At 41.2% G+C, this 18,239-nt stretch overlaps 1 protein-coding gene across 12 annotated transcripts in view; it reads left to right on the forward strand.

The window, feature by feature from the left end:
• Positions 1-17,746, forward strand: part of BTF3L4 (basic transcription factor 3 like 4) — a 32,240-nt gene extending 14,494 nt beyond the window's left edge. For 8 of the 12 annotated variants that reach the window (XM_035251466.3, XM_054236230.2, XM_054236228.2 and 5 more), the window contains 3 exons: positions 14,283-14,484; positions 16,698-16,757; positions 17,298-17,746. In XM_035251466.3, the coding sequence (XP_035107357.1) occupies positions 14,283-14,484; positions 16,698-16,757; positions 17,298-17,344 (309 nt within the window). In that variant the 3' untranslated portion in view covers positions 17,345-17,746. Of the gene's footprint in view, positions 1-8,392; positions 8,568-12,688; positions 12,899-14,282; positions 14,485-16,697; positions 16,758-17,297 lie in introns of those variants that run through there. The other 4 variants (XR_013520064.1, XM_078331767.1, XM_078331768.1 and 1 more) reach the window with 2 other exon arrangements.
• Positions 17,747-18,239: the final 493 nt, after the last annotated feature.

The following is an 18,239-nucleotide window of genomic DNA, read 5'->3' on the forward strand; positions in this document are numbered from 1 at the left end:
AAATTGATTTTTTGAGATCCAAGATATTTGTACTTTACATAACCCTTAACAAATCTGAAATATTTCTCTTTGGGAACATCTAGTATACTATATATAACCTGGCTTGCTCATAGACTTAGGTTAAAAACAGTTTCTTGAGAAGGAAAAAAGAAGCTATTGCATTAAATGTATACATGAAAATATGGGTATGATTTTCAGAAACACTCAGATATGAATATATACATATATGTCTTAGAATAGGAAACTCATCAATTAAAATTTTGTTACTTTTACTTTGGGATGTTTAAAACTTGTTACAAAGTGTGAACTCAGGAATATACTGCCTTTTTGGGTTTGGGCAGTTTAAGTAAAGCATATAAAAACTTTTGAAAAGAAAAGACACTTTTTGCCATTGTTGTGAAACAAATTACAGTACTTTCTGTGCTTAGACCTTCAGAACATGAAGCAAGTAGAAAGTGCTCAGTTTAGGGAGTGAGGAGCAGGAAGAGCAATGGTGGATCTCAAAAATTCACTGAATGTACTTAGGCCAAATAAATTTCTAATCTTTATATTTTCTCCATATCCCTAATTTTCTACTGTCAGTACTGGATGTCACTAACAGTACTATACAGGCTATTAGTATTTGTGATTTTTTTTTCCCCCCTTCCAAAGCTTAATGGTGTCTTCTTCAGAAACTTTAAAAGCTAAGGCCGGTGTGGTGGCTCACGCCTATAATCCCAGCACTTTTGGCGGCTGAGGCATGTGGATCAACTGAGGGTCAGGAGTCCAAGACCGGCCTTGCCAACATGGTGAAACCCTGTCTCTATGAAAAATACAAAAATTAGCTGGGTCTGGTGGTACATGCCTGTAATCCTAGCTGCTGGGAGGCTGAGTTAGGAGAATCACTTGAACCTGGGAGGCTGAGGGTGCAGTGAGCAGAGATTGTGCCATTGCACTCTAGCCTGGGCAACAGAGCAAGACTCTCTCAGAAAAAAAAAAAAAAGACCAGGCACAGTGGCTTACACCTGTAATCCCAGCACTTTGGGAGGTCGAGGTGGGCAGATCATGCAGTCAGAAGTTCGGGAGCAGCCTGACCAACATGGTGAAACCCCATCTTTACTAAAAATATAAAAATTAGCTGGGCATGTGGTGGGCGCCTGTAATCCCAGCTACTTGGGAAGCTGAGGCAGGAGATTCTCTTGAACCCAGGAGGTGGAGGTTGCAGTGAGCCGAGATTGTGCCATTGCACTCCACTCTGAGTAGCAGAGCAAGACTCTGTCTCAGAAAAAAATAAAAATAAATAAACTAAACTAAAAGACTGTTTGGATTAAGACAAGCTTCTCCAGCCTTTTTTGTATTCATTAGTTCATTGATTTGGTGTAATAAATTATATATAGTTTTTATTGTTGTTTTAATGTTAACAAACACAGAAAAATCAAAGGTTTTTAAAAAGTAAGAGATAGGGGCTTCAGAGACAGTTTCATACAAAGGTCAAGTAAATAACCAGGTGTTGGTTTTTTGTTTATTGGTTTTTGGTTTGTTTTTTTTTTTTGAGACGGTCTCACTCTGTCACTTAGGCTGAAGTGCAGTGACACCATCTCAGCCACTGCAACCTCTCTCCTGCCTCAGCCTCTCAAGTGGCTGGGATTACAGGGGCGCACCACCCCATCTGGCTAATTTTTGTATTTTAGTAGAGACAGGGTTTCACCATGTTGGCCAGCTGGATTCAAACTCCTGACCTCAAAAGATCCGCCTGCCTTGGCCTCCCAAAGTGGGATTACAGGCATGAGCCACTGCATCCGGCCAATAACCAGCTTTTTCAAAGGAATTCTTAGGCAAACTCACGGAGTATCATCCAGAACCAAATTTCTGAAAATGTTTTATGTTCTGTAACATTTGAAAATACTTGAATGTGCTTGTTATTTGGTAGTCTAGTTGAATATAGTGACTTTGCTGTCACCTTTTCTTCCCCTAATTGCATGAATCCATTGACAATAGGATCTGTGTTATTTCTCAGAAACAATAGATTTTATCCAGGTTATTTGGTAAGAAGTGTAACCAAAAAGCACTTTCCATGCAGATGCCCTAATTGTTCCAAGTTGCTTCATAGAATTTTACAATTATATTCAGATGACAGCCTCTGTCTTAATTAAGGGATAATTCAGCCACTGTGAAACCCTTCCCTGTCTTTCCAGTTATAGTCAACCCTTTCTCTGTACTTATACTGCTGTTAGCCTAAGTTGCTCTTCTATAATACCGTTTTTGGTATCTCATATCGTGGTGTCTAATGGTAACATTATCCCAGTAGTCTGTATTCAGTGGCTTATAAACAGTCTTGACAGCAGGGAACATGTTTATTCATTGTTTGTAACCAAAGCATGCTGATTCTCTGTGATGAGTTTGCTTAGAGCCTATTGAATTTAAGAGGTACTGACTGTATTCCAGATGGGATTGTTCTGCAAGAAGTTAGCTATAGGAAACTAGGGCTTAGAGAAAGCTTGAGGCTGGGAATATAAATTTTGTAATTGTACACATAAGTTTTACTTTGTACATTTTCCTCTTCCTGGTTCTTGTTTTTTTTCTGAACCAGTTGTACAGAAAGAGGACCTGAAGTTACTGGTTGGCTCTTCCTGCAGTTCCTTCTTCCTCCAGTTAGAGCCTCAGATGCCCATAGTAGACAGCTCTGAGTACAGGAGAGTAAAAGGGAAGCACTGTGTCCTATTCACCTTATCATTCCACAGTTCCACAGTATCCTTTCTCTCTTAGGGTCCTGTTCTTTTGACTTTTGTTTTGTTTTTACTGTGTGTGTGTGTGTGTGTGTGTGTGTGTGTGTAGATACATCTATATGTATCACAAAATTTGCCATTTTAACTGTTTTTAACTATACAATTCATGGGCATTAATTAAATTCACAATGTTGGCCAACCATCAACCCTATTCATCTCTAGAACTTTTTTCACTTTCCTCAGCTGAAACTTGGTATCCATTAAACAGTAACTCCATATTTCCCTCTACCTCAGCCCCTGGTAACCACCAAACTACTTTTTATTCTATGGATTGCCATTCTAGATATTTCATATAAATAGAATCATGTAGTATTTGTTCTTTTGTACCTGGAGGCCTGGAGTACCTCACTTAGCATAGCGTTTTCAAGGTTCACCTATGGCATAGCAGTATCAGGAATTTACTGCTTTATAGCTGAATAATATTCCATTATATGCATATACCACGTTTTATCCATTCATCTTTTTATGGGCATCTTTTGTTTTTAAAAGAGCTTTCTTCCTTTCAGTATAAAAATATATTGCCGGCCAGGTGCAGTAACTCATGCCTGTAATCCCAGCACTTTGGGAGGCTGAGGCAGGTGGATCACCTGAGTCAGGAGTTCCAGACCAGCTTGACCAACATGGTGAAACCCCATCTCTATGAAAAATACAAAATTGGTTGGCGGGCCACGGTGACTCACCCCTGTAATTCCAGCACTTTGGGAGGTTGGTGGATCATGAAGTCAGGAGTTCAAGACGAGCATGTCCGACAGGGTGAAACCCTGTCTCTACAAAAATACAAAAATTGGCCTGGCGCATGGCTCACACCTGTAATCCCAGCACTTTTGGAGGCTGAGGTGGGCGGATCACAAGGTCAAGAGATCGAGATCATCCTGGCCAACAGGTGAAAATACAAAAATTTGCTGGGCATGGTGGCGCACACCTGTAGTCCCAGCTACTCAGCAGGCTGAGGCAGGAGAATCACTTGAACCCAGGAGGCAGAGGTTGCAGTGAACCAAGATTGTGCCACTGTACTCCAGCTTGGTGACAGGGCAAGACACCATCTCAAAAAAAAATACAAAAATCAGCCAGCCATGGTGGCGTGCATCTGTAATCCCAGCTACTCAGGAGGCGAAAGAATCACTTGAACCCAGGATGTGGAGGTTGCAGTGAGCCGAGATTATGCCATTGCATTCCAGCCTGGGCAACAAGAGTGAAACTCCATCTCAAAAAAATGTATATCTATATAGATACATAGATATTGCCATTTTAGAAAATCAGGAATGTAGAGAAAACCATAATCTTACCACCCAGAGAAAACTATTAGTCTTGTTTTTAATCTTTCCCTTATATTTAATCTTTCCCATCTTTATGTGCACTGTGTGTCTGTGTGTGTATGTGCATACACAGAGGCTCACACCTGTAATCCCAGCACTTTGAGAGGCAGAGGCAGGTGGATCATGAGGTCAGGAGTTCAAGACCAGCCTGGCCAAGATGGTAAAACCCCGTCTCTACTAAAAATACAAAAATTAGCCAGGCATAGTAGCAGGCACCTGTAATCCCAGCTTCTCAGGAGGCTGCAGCAGAGAATTGCTTGAACCCTGAAGGCCAAGGTTGCAGTGAGCTGAGATTATGCCACAGCACTCCAACCTGGGCAACAAAGTGAGACACTTTCTCAAAAAAAAAAATTACTTTACTGGACATGTTGGTGCAGCCTGTGGTCCAGCTACTCAGGAGGCTGGGGTGGGAGGATCCTTTGAGTCCAGGATCCTCAGTGTGCAGTGAGCTATGATCTCACCTCTGCACTTCCATCCTGGGTGACAGAACAAGACCTTGTTTTGTTTGTTTTGTTTTTTGAGAAAGAGTCACACCCTATGCCCAGGCTGGAGTGCAGTGTCCCAGTCTTGGCTCACTGCAACCACCGCTTCCTGGGTTCAAGTGATTCTCATGTCTCACCCTCACGAGTAGTAGCTGGGATTACTGGTGTGTGCCACCACACATGGCTAATTTTTGTATTTTTGGTAGAGACGGGGTTTCACCATGTTGGCCAGACTTGGTGTCACCTCAGCTTCCAAAAATGCTGAGATTAAAGGCGTGAGCCACTGCACCGGGCTTCTTTTTGTTTTAAAAGAATCATTTTCATTTTTTTAATTTTTAAGTTTTTATTTTGATACGGGATCTTATTCTGTCACCCAGGTTGAGTGACTCCATCACCATGCCTGGCTACTTTTTAAAATTATTTGTAGAAATTAGGTCTCCCTATGTTGCCAAGGCTGGTCTCGAACTCTTGGTCTCAAGCAGTCCTCCCACCTCTGCCTCTCAAAGTGCTAGGATTATAGGCATGAGCCACCACCATACTTGGCCAATTATCATTTTTTGAAATAGCATATTATAAAAATTGTTTTATATCATTAAAAAACTCCTTTTAATCATGTGTGGGTATCTACATATATTCTAGTATATGGATATACTGTACCATAATTTAACACTTCTTTATTATTTATTCATTATAATGTGATAACAAAAGAATCATGTGTTGAATTTTTCCTTTTTTTTTTTTTTTTTTTTGAGACGTTTCACTCTTGTTACCCAGACTAGAGTGCAATGGCACGATCTCAGCTCACCGCAACCTCCACCTCCTGGGTTCAAGCAATTCTCCTGCCTCAGCCTCCCAAGTAGCTGGGACTACAGGCGCGCACCACCATGCCCAGCTAATTTTTGTATTTATAGTAGAGATAGGGTTTCACCGTGTTGACCAGGATGGTTTCGATCTCATGATCCACCCACCTCGGCCTCCCAAAGTGCTGGGATTATAGGCGTGAGCCACCGCGCCCGGCCCGTGTTGAATTTTTCTATACATAAATATATCTCTCTGGGCTGGGCACGGTGGCTCACACCTGTAATCCCAGCACTTTGGGAACCCAAGGCGGGCAGATCACAGGGTCAGTAGTCCCAGACCAGTCTGGCCAATAGGATAAAACCCTGTCTCTACAAAAAAATAGAAAAATTAGCCTGTCGTGGTAGCATGCTTGAACACGCAGCCAGCCTGGGTGACAGAGTAAGATTATGTCTCAAAAAATACCTCTATCTGTCTATCTGTCTATCTATTATGTCTCTGATTTCCTTCAATAGATTCTTATTTTTTTGAGATAGAGTTTTGCTCTTGTTGCCCAAGCTGGAGTATAGCAGCGCACTCTCAGCTCAAACTCAAACTTCCCTCCGCCTCCCAGGTTCAAGCGATTCTCTCACTTCAGCCTCCTGAGTGGCTGGGATTATAGTCACGTGCCACCACACCGAGCTCATTTTTTGTATTTTTAGTAGAGACAGTGTTTCATCATGTTGGCCCGGCTGGTCTCAAACTTCTGACCTCAGGTGATCTACCCACCTTAGCCTCCCAAAGTGCAGGGATTACAGGCGTGAACCACAGCGCCCAGCTTCAATAGATTCTTGAAAGTGTAGTTACTGGCCGGGCGTGGTGGCTCACAACTGTAATCCAAGCACTTTGGAGGCCAAGGCAGATGGATCACCTGAGGTCAGGACTTCAAGACCAGCCTGACCAACATGGTGAAACCCCATCTTAAAATTAAAAAAAAAAATTTTTTAAGTAAGTTACTGGCTGAAAGAGCAATGAACATTTTTAGAACTCTTCATGCATATTGTCAACTTGCTTTTCAGAAAGAATATACAGTTCACATTAGCTACAGCATAGTTAAAGAGAATTCCTGGCTGGGTGTAGCAGTTTACACCTGTCATCCCAGCACTTTTGGAAGCCAAGGTGGGCGGATCACTTGAGGTCAGGAGTTTGAGACCAGCCTGGCCAACATGGTGAGACCCCTGTCTCTACTAAAAATATAAAATATTATCCTGCCGTGAAGGCATATGCCTGTAATCCAAGCTACTTGGGAGGCTGAGGCAGGAGAATCGCTTGAATCCGGGAGGCAGAGGTTGCAGTGAGCCGAGAACATACCACTGCACTCTAGTTTGGGCAATAGGGTGAGACTCCGTCTTAAAAAAAAGGGAGAGAGAGAGAATGAATTCCTGTCTTGTCAGACTTGTCAGCAGAGACTAAGAGAAAGTAATCCAAGAATATGTTATAGACTAATGATAGTTGTAAGCTTTAGCTTAATAATAACCATTAGAAATAAGCAGATGCTGAGCTAGAATTGAATGTGAAGGATACTGACTTACAAGAGTTTGTGCAAAGCCCATAATCCCCAAAGTCTCACATTCTTCAGCTTCACAACATCTGAGACACTTATGTGCCTTACTCTTAAGAAGTCTGTTTGTTATTCCACCATATTAAGTTATAAAAGAGGCTAGGTGTGGTGGCTTGTGCTTGTAATCTCAGCACTTTGGGAGGCCAAGACAGGAGGATCAGTTAGGGCCAGGAGTTCAAGACCAGTGTGGGCAAAATCCTGAGACCCTGTCTCTAAAGAAAATAAAAAAAGAAGCCAGGCATGGTGGCACATGTCTGTAGTCCCAGTTACTTAGGAGGCTGAGGTAGAAGGATCCCTTGAGCCCAGGAGTTTGAGGCTGCAGTGAGCTATTATTTATTTTATTTTATTTTTTGAGACAGAGTTTTGCTCTTATTGTCCAGACTGGAGTGCAATGGCACAATCTCTGCTCACTGCAACCTCTGCCTCCCATGTTCAAGCAATTCTCCTGCCTCAGCCTCCTGAGTAGCTGGGATTACAGGCATGTGCTACCACACACAACTAGTTTTATATTTTTAGTACAGACAGGGTTTCACCATGTTGGCCATCCTTGTCTTGAACTCCTGACTTCAGGTGATCCACCCACCTCAGCCTGCCAAAGTGCTGAGATTACACATGTGAGCCACCATGCCCAGCCCTGCAGTGAGCTATTATTAAGTCGCTGCACTCTAGCCTGGGAGACAGAATGAGACCCTGTCTTAAAAGATAGGAAGAGCCGGGCGCGGTGGCTCAAGCCTATAATCCCAGCACTTTGGGAGGCCGAGGCGGGTGGATCACGAGGTCACCAGATCGAGACCATCCGGGTCAACATGGTGAAACCCCGTCTCTACTAAAAATACAAAAATTAACTGGGCATGGTGGCGTGTGCTTGTAATCCCAGCTACTCAGGAGGCTGAGGCAGGAGAATTGCCTGAACCCAGGAGGCGGATGTTGCGGTGAGCCGAGATCGCGCCATTGCACTCCAGTCTGGGTAACAAGAGCGAAACTCGGTCTCAAAAAAAAAAAGGGCAGAGGAAGAAGTCAGTAAAAGATGAATTTCCTGGTAAATATTTAAGTGCCATTACATATAGGAAGGAATAGCAGTAAAACTTCATTTTAAGACAACTGCTGGCCAGGCACAGTGGCTCCCGCCTGTAATCCCAGCACTTTGGGAGGCCACGGCAGGAGGATCACCTGAGGTCAGGAGTTTGAGATCAGTCTGGCCAACATGGCAAAACTGCATCTCTACTAAAAATAGAAAAATTAGCTGAGCATGATGTCACATGCCTGTAATCCCAGCTACTTTGGAGGATGAGCAGAATCACTTGAACCTGGGAAGCAGAGGTTGCAGTGAACTGAGATTGCACCACTGCACTCCAACCTGGGTGACAGAGCAAGACTCCATCTCAAAAAGAGAAAAAGAGACAACTGCTAATTCTCACTTATCATTCTCAGTTGGATACAAAAAAAAATCACAAAGAAGAATTCAAGCCTCCATGAACTGAGAGGGGAGTTATTAGCGAGAGCTGTGGAGTCAAATATAACTTTGTGAGCCATCTCTAGCCACAAAAATTTACTGCTGTGTAGGAACAAAGTGAGCATCAAATTTACCAGGTAGGAGACTACTATAACTAACATACATACCCTATACAGAGGCCAGCAAAGGTAGGGGTTGTTAGGGTGTTTGATAGCAGCATAAAAGTGCTACCCCACAGTTGCCAAGAGTGACTTAAAATGCCCCTGAATCTGGAGGGTAGGTTGGGCTAATTCTGAAAGGTCAAAACTATGGGAAAAGTCAGGCTAAAGGTACAGCCCAGGAGGTTCTGGGCGTCTTCATTGGAGGCACTGCCTGTGCTACATTTAATCCTTAATGTGATCCATCATCTAGCATTTGGGGAGCTGCAGTCTGACAACATCTTTTTTTTTCCTTTTTTGAGACAGGGTCTCACTCTGTCACCCAAGTTGGAATGCAGTGATGTGTGATCACAGCCTCTACCTCCCAGGCTCAAGAGATCCTCCCACCTCAGCCTCCTGAGTAGCTAGGACTACAGGCGTGTACCACCACACCTGGCTTGCTTTTTTTTTTTTTTTTTTTTTTTTTCCTTGGCAAGGGGCAGTGGGTATTGATGGGGTTCTCACTGTGTTGTCCAGGCACCTTGTACTCCTGGGCTCAAGCGATCCTCCTGCCTCAGTTTCCCTAAGTGCTGGGATTACATACATGAGCCACCATGCCCGGCCATGATTTTAGAATGAATTATATAGGAGGTATCCATTCATTCAGCAGATTTGAGTGATTATTGTGTGCTAGATATTGAGGGAAATACAATGTCTAATAAGGCATGGTTTCTGATCTCAAGAAATTCACCTTCTAGTAAGGTCAAAGATTTACAAATGCAATTATAAAGGGCAATTCTATATAATAGCAGTAAATGCATAAATCATCTTAGGTTTTCACAGAGAAAGAAGCATCTGACCTGAGTCTTGGATAAATGGGAATGTGCAAGATGGAGAAGTAGGCAATAGTTCTTCTAAACAGTTAAAACAGCATATATAAATACACTAGGCATGAGGGGACAAAGTTTACTGCTAACTACTAGACACATCAGTATTGTTAGAGCAAAAAATGAGAGCAAGGGCATTCTGTGGTTTGGGCTGGGGTCTCAAAATGCCTCTTTCTCTGTAGCTCAAGTAGCATCCTCTACCTTCAGCAATCCTTAAGGAGAAAAAAACAAACAAATTTTGACATAAAGGGGATGTTTGGTTGAAAAAGAGACCTCAGTGCTGGTATAGTTGCTAGTTTAATAGTCCTATTTATTTGGCTGTTCTTGTTCTTATATTGTACATATATGGCTTACTTAACCACACAGTATAAAATCACTGAAAGAAAGAAGTGAAGTCTCATTATGAAATACGTATAATTTGCTTTTTGACTTTAACAAGTTCCTCATCCCTTCCTTTGCCCAAAATAGCAAGAAAGTGTCTAACTGATCTTGTTCAGCTGAACAGTTCATCATTTCATAGTTTCTAATAGCTTGTGTCAGAAGCCTTATATGACCACGTCATTTGCTCAGAAGTAAGGAATGTTCGATAGAAATAAAATATTCTGAATTAGTCAGGCATGGTGGCACACACCTATAATCCCAGCTACTTGGGAGGCTGAGGCAGAAGAATTGCTTGAACCCAGGAGGAGGAGGTTGCAGTGAACTGAGATAGCACCACTGCACTCCAGCCTGGGCAGCGGAGCGAGACTGTCTCAAAAAGAGAACTAAAATATTCTAGATGTTTTACTCTTTAGTATTTCTTTCTCTGTATTCTAAAATGAATTAAACTCTCCATCCCTTTCTAGACCTTTCTGTTCCTGAAGCTGCATCTTTTAGAGCACTCCATTTAAAACAGCCATGAATAAATTTATGTTACACAATCTGAGATGGAATTCACCTTGCTTCTCACACTACACTCAAGCATATTTCAGCCTATAAAGACCTATATCAGGGCCGGGCGCAGTGGCTCACGCCTGTAATCCCAGCACTTTGGGAGGCCGAGGAGGGTGGATCACAAGGTCAAGAGATCGAGACCATCCTGGTCAACATGGTGAAACCCCATCTCTACTAAAAAATGCAAAAAATTAGCTTGGCATGGTGGTGCATGCCTGTAATCCCAGCTACTCAGATGGCTGAGGCAGGAGAATGGCCTGAACCCAGGAGGCGGAGGTTGCGGTGAGCCAAGATCGCGCCATTGCACTCCAGCCCGGGTAACGAAAGCAAAACTCCGTCTCAAAAAAAAAAAAAAAGACCTATATCAGGATGTAAAATATGACAACATTTAGCCTATAGAAGAAAAACTTGAACAGAATGAAAAACTCCATGTGTTTGTTGTTTTTGGCTCCATGTTAGCCTCTTACTTTGTAGCCAGTAAGATACATCTTATCTATATACCTGTACGTTTTTCTTTTGTGTTCTTGAGTTGGCCTATATCCTGAGATAAATAATTCCTCTGGCAAGCTCTCGTAAGGCCATAGAATTGAATTTTTTTGTGTGATATAGAGTGCAATGGTGCAGTCTCGGCTCACGGCAACCTCTGTCTCCCAGATTCAAGCAGTTTTGCCTCAGCCTCCCAAGTAGCTGGCACTACACGTGCGTGCCACCACACCCAGCTAATTTTTGTATTTTTAGAAGAGATGGAGTTTCACCATGTTGGTTAGGCTGGTCTCGAACTTCTGACCTCATGATCTACCCACCTTGGCCTCCCAAAGTGCTAGGATTACAGGCATGAGCCACCGTGCCCGGCCAAATTGAATTTTTATAGGCAAATAAGTGTTTTAAGTATGACAATGATTTAGTAGGAAAGAAACTAAAGAACAAGTTGGGAAATCCAGGGTTTTTTTTTGTTTTTTTTTTTTTTTTTGAGACAGAGTCTCACTCTTTTGCCCAGGCTAGAGTGCAATGGTACAGTCTTGGCTCACTGCAACCTCCGCCTCCTGAGTTCAAGCGATTCTCTTGCCTCAGCCTCCTGAGTAGCTGGGATGACAGGCACCTGCCACCACACCCGACTAATTTTTTTCATTTTTGCTAGAGACAGGGTTTCACCATGCTGGCCAGGCTGGTCTCAAACTCCCAACCTCAGGTGATCCGCCCCTCAAAGTATTGGGATTAGAGGCATGAGCCAACGTGCCCGGCCATTTTTTTGTTGTTGTTGGTTGTTTTTTGAGACACAGTCTTGCTCTGTTGTCAGGCTGAAGTGCAGTGGCACGATCATGGCTCACTGTAACCTCCAACTCCTGGGTTCAAACCACTCCTGCCTCAGCCTCCGAGTAGCTGGGATTACAGGGACTTGCCACCAGGCCTGGGTAGTTTTTGTATTTTTAGTAGTGATGGGGTTTCTACCCTGTTGGCAAGGCTGATTTTAAACTCATGATCTGCCCCTGCCTTGGCTTCCCAAAGTGCCAGGATTACAAGTGTGAGCCACTGCACCCAGTATGAAATCCTTTTTTTTTTTTTTAATTTTTTTTTTTTTTTTTTTTTGAGACAGAGTTTCGCTCTTGTTACCCAGGCTGGAGTGCAATGGCACGATCTTGGCTTACCGCGACCTCCACCTCCTGGGTTCAGGCAATTCTCCTGCCTCAGCCTCCCGAGTAGCTGGGATTAGAGGCACACGCCACCATGCCCAGCTAATTTTTTGTATTTTGAGTAGAGATGGGGTTTCGTCATGTTGACCAGGATGGTCTCGATCTGTTGACCTCGTGATCCACCCGCCCCGGCCTCCCAAAGTGCTGGGATTACAGGCTTGAGACACCGTGCCTGGCCAAAATCCTTTTTTAAACCATGTGATTTGGTCTTTATTTGGAAAATACAATCCTACCATATCTTATATTTATTATTTTCCCATTCTAAAATTATGTGATTCTAGGCTAAATCGAGAGCAACATCCCATTTCACATCCACTGTCATCCTTCTCAAGCTCAGATTTCACCCACTTTTAACATTTAACTTTTCTACCAAAACTGTAATTATCTTCAAAACTATATAATTTATCTTTTCTAAAGTTAATTTAACTCACAGTGCTATATGTTTAGAACAGCTGGTTGAATGCTTTTTGTATGTGATATAATTAATAGAACCCTAACTGTAATAGTCAGAGAGGGAAGGGTATAGAATTTAAATAGTGATTTTTGTCAGAAAAACATGGGGAAATTATTTGTGGGGTTTAGTGACAGTTTTCCAGGGATTTGCCTTTATTTTCTCTGTGTTCCAGGTCTTGCCTGAAATTTAGAAGCCCCTTTCTTCCCCTTCCTTTCTGGTGCTGTCAGTAGTGGTGATCACCTCTGAGGAAGAAAAGCCCACTTCCCACTGACCATGGAGAACACTCAGCATCTCTGCTTGATTGTGACAGGGCAGATTTTGGATGGATCATGAAATGCTTCTAAAGTAGCCAAGAGTTAACTCTTCCAAACCTTTTTATATAGTAAGCATGTTACCCCCAAGGTAACTTACCCAGGGAATCAGCTACATAGTGGAATCACATTATTTACACATTTAACTTATGGAAATTCAACAAAAAAAAAAGAAAGAAAGTATATGAGTGAGAGAAAAAAATAGCAATCTAAATAGCACATGTTAAACATTCCATTTCAGTAAGTCCCAGTGGACAGTGGATGAAATCAAATCTGAAACAGTTCATGCTGGTGAAAGTTATAGAAAGAATGTGAGGATGATTTTTAAAGATTTCCTAGTTGTTGATAAAGCATATTCAGGCAAGTGGGTGGGAGAGTTTTTTTGACCTTTACAGGGGTTGTTTTTTAGTTTTTATTCTTTTATTTTTTTTGAGATGGAGTTTTGCTCTTGTTACCCAGGCTGGAGTGCAATGGCATGATCTCGGCTCACCGCAACCTCCGCCTCCTGGGTTCAGACAGTTCTCCTGCCTCAGCCTCCTGAGTAGCTGGGATTACAGACATGCGCTACCATGCCCAGCTAATTTTTTGTCTGTTTAGTAGAGACGGGGTTTCACCATGTTGACCAGGATGGTCTCGATCTGTTGACCTCGTGATCCACCTGCCTCGGCCTCCCAAAGTGCTGGGATTACAGGCATGAGCCACCACACCCGGCCCTATTTTTTATAGAGACAGGGTTTTACCATGTTGGCCAGTCTGGTCTTGAACTCCTGACCTCATGATCCACCTGCCTCGGCCTCCCAAAGTGCTGGGATTACAGGGGTGAGCCACCACGCCTGGCCTACAGGGGTTATTAAAGATCGTTAAGGAGCTACCCTTAATAATTAGAGGAACTAATAAAATCCCCTACAAAGAATGACATGATGAGAACAAGTTGAAATTTTTATAAATTTACTAAGTGCTTGAAGGAATGAAACACCTGGTTAAATTTCTGAGTGTTCTTTATGGATTTTCAGTGGTTATTTATACCATCTACTATTTCCCCTTAATAACCACTCCCCCAAGTAAGATGCTACCTTACCAAGTGGAAATTATACTGATTTTGTTTGACAGTATAAATTGAGTAAGATAATGAGTTATTTCATTAAGAAGCTGGTTTGTGGCTGATACTTCCATTTGTTAAAAAACATGGGCATGTGCTGCTTTCTCTTGGAAGTCTTTGAATTTAAAATCTAGATTCTATAATGAATATTTCTTGACCATCCTAGTAATTTGTACCATCATTTTACTTTATTACTATGATCTTTTTCCATAAATGTCCACTGCTTTGCCAATTACTACCTTGAGGTTATATAATTACCAAATAAAAAATCATAATTGGCTGAATTGCTTTTTAAAAATATATTGTTTTAGTAGTACCTATCATGTGAAGTACGTTTTTCTTCTGTGATCATACAGGTGAACATGATTAAAGATGATGGGACAGTTATTCATTTCAACAATCCCAAAGTCCAAGCTTCCCTTTCTGCTAACACCTTTGCAATTACTGGTCATGCAGAAGCCAAACCAATCACAGAAATGCTTCCTGGAATATTAAGTCAGCTTGGTGCTGACAGCTTAACAAGCCTTAGGAAGTTAGCTGAACAGTTCCCACGGCAAGGTAGGTATTTCAATTTAGTAAATCTTTCTCTCCCCACCTTACTTAAAGAACCTAATCATTTAAAAGGTGTCCCATCTTAAATTGGATTTGCCTGTATGTAATTATTTACTTTCTATAAAGTTATTTCTATGCTTCATAAAATTTTGAGTTTGTTTCTTCAGTGATTATATAGTATGACACATAGAATATTCAGAAACATTTTGATAGTAATATAATAAGTTGAGAGGTAATTACCAAAAAGGATAGTGCCAGGATCTGTAGGTCATAATTTTATTTTATTTTATTTGTTTTTGAGACAGAGTCTCACTCTGTCTTAGAGGCTGAAGTGCAGTGGTGCGATCTCAGCTCACTGCGATCTCCGCCTCCTGGGTTCAAGCAATTTTTGTGCCTCAGCCTCCCAAGTAGCAGGGACTACAGGTGCGCACTACCGCACCTGGTTAATTTTTGTATTTTTAGTAGAGACAGGGTTTTGCCATGTTGGCCAGGCTGGTCTTGAACTCCTGGCCTCAAGTGATCCACCTATGCTGGCCTCCCAAAGTGCTAGGATTTCAGGCATGAGCCACCATGCCTGGCCCATAATTTTAAATAGTTAATTTGATACTCACTGCTAATTAATGACAATCAGAAAATACTGTTGTGTGGCTGGTCGCAGTGGGTCACTCCTGTAATCTCAGCACTCTGTGATCCTGAGAATGTAGGATTGCTTGAGGCCAGGAGCTCAAGACGAGCCTGGACAACACGGTGAGACTCTGTCTGTACAAAAATTAGCCAGGTGTGGTGGCGCACACCTGTAGTGTTAACCACTCAGGAGGCTGAGGCAGGAGGATCACTTGAGATCAGGACTTCAAGGCTGCAGTGAGCTATAGAATGCCACTGCACTTCAAACTGGGTAACAGAGGGAGACCCCTGTCTCTTAAAAAAAAAAGAAGAAAGAAAGAAAATAATGTTGTCACACATGTATGTTTTTGTTAAATATTATTGATTGCCCTACCATAAGTTCTGAATTTCCAAGATAGTCCTGGTTTTAGATGTGTCGCGTTACCCCTAAAAATTAGAGTCTAGTATTACAGTGCCCATACTACCTAGCTAGACATTTTCTTACGCCAAAAGAAATGAAAAAAAAAAATATTTTTTTCTTACTTTTTATTTTTTTTGAGACTTTGTCACCCATGCTGGAGTGCAGTGGATTACAGGCATGAACTACTATGCCTGGCCGAAAAAGAATCTTTTTTTTTTTTTTTTTTTTTTTTTTTTTTTTTTTTAAGAAGGAGTTTACACTCTTGTTACCCAGGCTGGAGTGCAATGGTGCGATCTCGGCTCACCGCAACCTCCACCTTCTGGGTTCAGGCAATTCTCCTGCCTCAGCCTCCTGAGTAGCTGGAATTACAGGCACGTGCCACCATGCCCAGCTAATTTTTTGTATTTTTAGTAGAGACGGGGTTTCGCCATGTTGACCAGGATGGTCTCAATCTCTTGACCTCGTGATCTACCTGCCTTGGCCTCCCAAAGTGCTGGGATTACAGGCTTGAGCCACCACGCCCGGCTCGAAAAAGAATCTTAATATCAATTCTTTTTTATTTGGAGAATAGGGCCATTGTAAAGTCTTTTTATTCAGTCATCAATTATTCCACTTTGCATATAAATTTTATCTTTGTAGGCTGGGTGTGGTGGCTCATGTCTGTAATCCCAGCATTTTGGGAGGCTGAGGCAGGTGGATCACTTGAGGTCAGGAGTTTGAAACCAGCCTGGCCAACATGGTAAAACCCCATCTCTACTAAAAATACAAAAATTAGCTGGGTGTGGTGGTGTTGCACACCTATAGTCTCAGCTACTTGGGAGGCTGAGGCAGGAGAATTACTTGAACCAGGGAGCAGAGGCTAGAATGAGCCGAGATAGCACCACTACACTCCAGCCTGGGCAACAGAGTAAGACCCTGTCTCAAAAACTTAAATAAATAAATAAAAATAAATAAAATAAATTTTATGTTCACCACACATTAAAATTGCCAGGTGCATCAGTATATATCTAAATTAAAGTTTGATTTCTAGTGTTACTCAAGTAAAAAAATATGAATGGCATTTTAGATTGACAATATTTACCTTTTTCTGAGCAACTATGTGTGATTTATACAGGAAAAAGGGGATAAACATTTTAAGTATTCTATATATAAGGTCTTTATTCTCAATTACTAATATTAAAATAACTTTTTGTAGTCTTAGACAGTAAAGCACCAAAACCAGAAGACATTGATGAGGAGGATGATGATGTTCCAGGTAAGTAGCATTTCCTTAGACTTAAGATTTTAAGCATCCTGTTTATCTCCTTTTAGTCACTGCATAGATGACTTGTAGGTTTGTGTTGATTGTAAGCTCATGAATTTAAATTGATTCACAATAAAATAGATAGGATCTAATGAAAAAGAATGAAAGCCCCCACCTTAAAACTTAAAATCAGAAGTTGTCACACAAAACTCAGCTGCCTGGATTTATTAAATTGAAATCACTGTGATTAAAAATTTGCATAGCTATTGTTACAACATTTCTGTGTGAAGTATAATTGACATATGAAAATGCTATTCACCTCAGCAGTTTGCATAGACAAAAAAAGATGAACATTTCCTTAGGATTAGTATCCTAAGCAGTTAATTAGATCATTATTAGTAAAATGTCACCAGTTCATTTCTGCCTTCTTATGTTTTTAGGCTGATTCTAGTTGTACTAATTTTATTTTTATTGGGGTTAAAAGTTAGGAGTTCCATTTACCTTTTTCCTTTTTTGTATTCTTTGATTCATATGGTTTTTTTTGTTTTTCAGATCTTGTAGAAAATTTTGATGAGGCATCAAAGAATGAAGCTAACTAAAATTTTGGTTTTTGGAAGCTGGCATGGACTAGATTTAACAAATAAGCTATGTGGTTCCAAAGTTTTACAGACACGGAGAACATCACCTGTTACTAGTTACTAGTTCAGTAATATAAATATTTTGTATATTAATAATGCTGTTTGTTCAGCATTTTTTGGTCATTTGATTTTGCATTTTGCACTTCCTCCCAGGATATTTTTTTTGGTCAAAATATGAAGTATTGGTGCAGTTTGGGGGTGTTTTGGTTTTTGATTCCTGTTATTTTTTGTTTGGGGTATTTTTGGTGTATGTATGTTTATGTATGTGTGTGAGTATGTGTGTATACAGTGGAGAGCAAATTGGAAAGCAGTTCTATTTATCCTACTCCCTCCCCAGCAGAAATAAAAAAAATCTTTACATTTGTTACTTTTCTTCTTCTCCCATAAGACACAGAATTAATGGAAATTGGGTATCTTGGATTTCAGATCTGAAGAGATTTTTACCATTAGTGGTTTGATTTTAATTTGCTTGGTTAACTATCATATTTTTCATATACTTCTCTGGGTTTAAAATGTCTTGAAGTATTTTGCCACTGGCTTCATGCTGGAGTAATGGGTAACATATCTTTGGTATGGTTGCCTTAGATTCACTTACCTAGTCAGGCCTAGAACAACTTCTTTTACTAGCTTGCTTCCTTTTTTCCCTCTCCTTTTGGTCTCCAAATGGCCTGTTCAGTCTTTGGTAATATTCTTCTTCATCTTCCACCTAGCTTGAGAAGGATGTTCTCCATATAGAGTTAAGCGAGTGCCTAATTGCTCCTTTTGTAAAATTTTGTTCCCTCATCTTGAGGAACAACAGCTTCATCTTTAACTTTTTATTTCTCCCTGACTTTACAGTTTGGTAGATTTTTTTTCT

This window comes from Callithrix jacchus, chromosome 7 (genome assembly GCF_049354715.1).
Source record: "Callithrix jacchus isolate 240 chromosome 7, calJac240_pri, whole genome shotgun sequence".
In the NCBI taxonomy this organism is placed as follows: domain Eukaryota; kingdom Metazoa; phylum Chordata; class Mammalia; order Primates; family Cebidae; genus Callithrix; species Callithrix jacchus.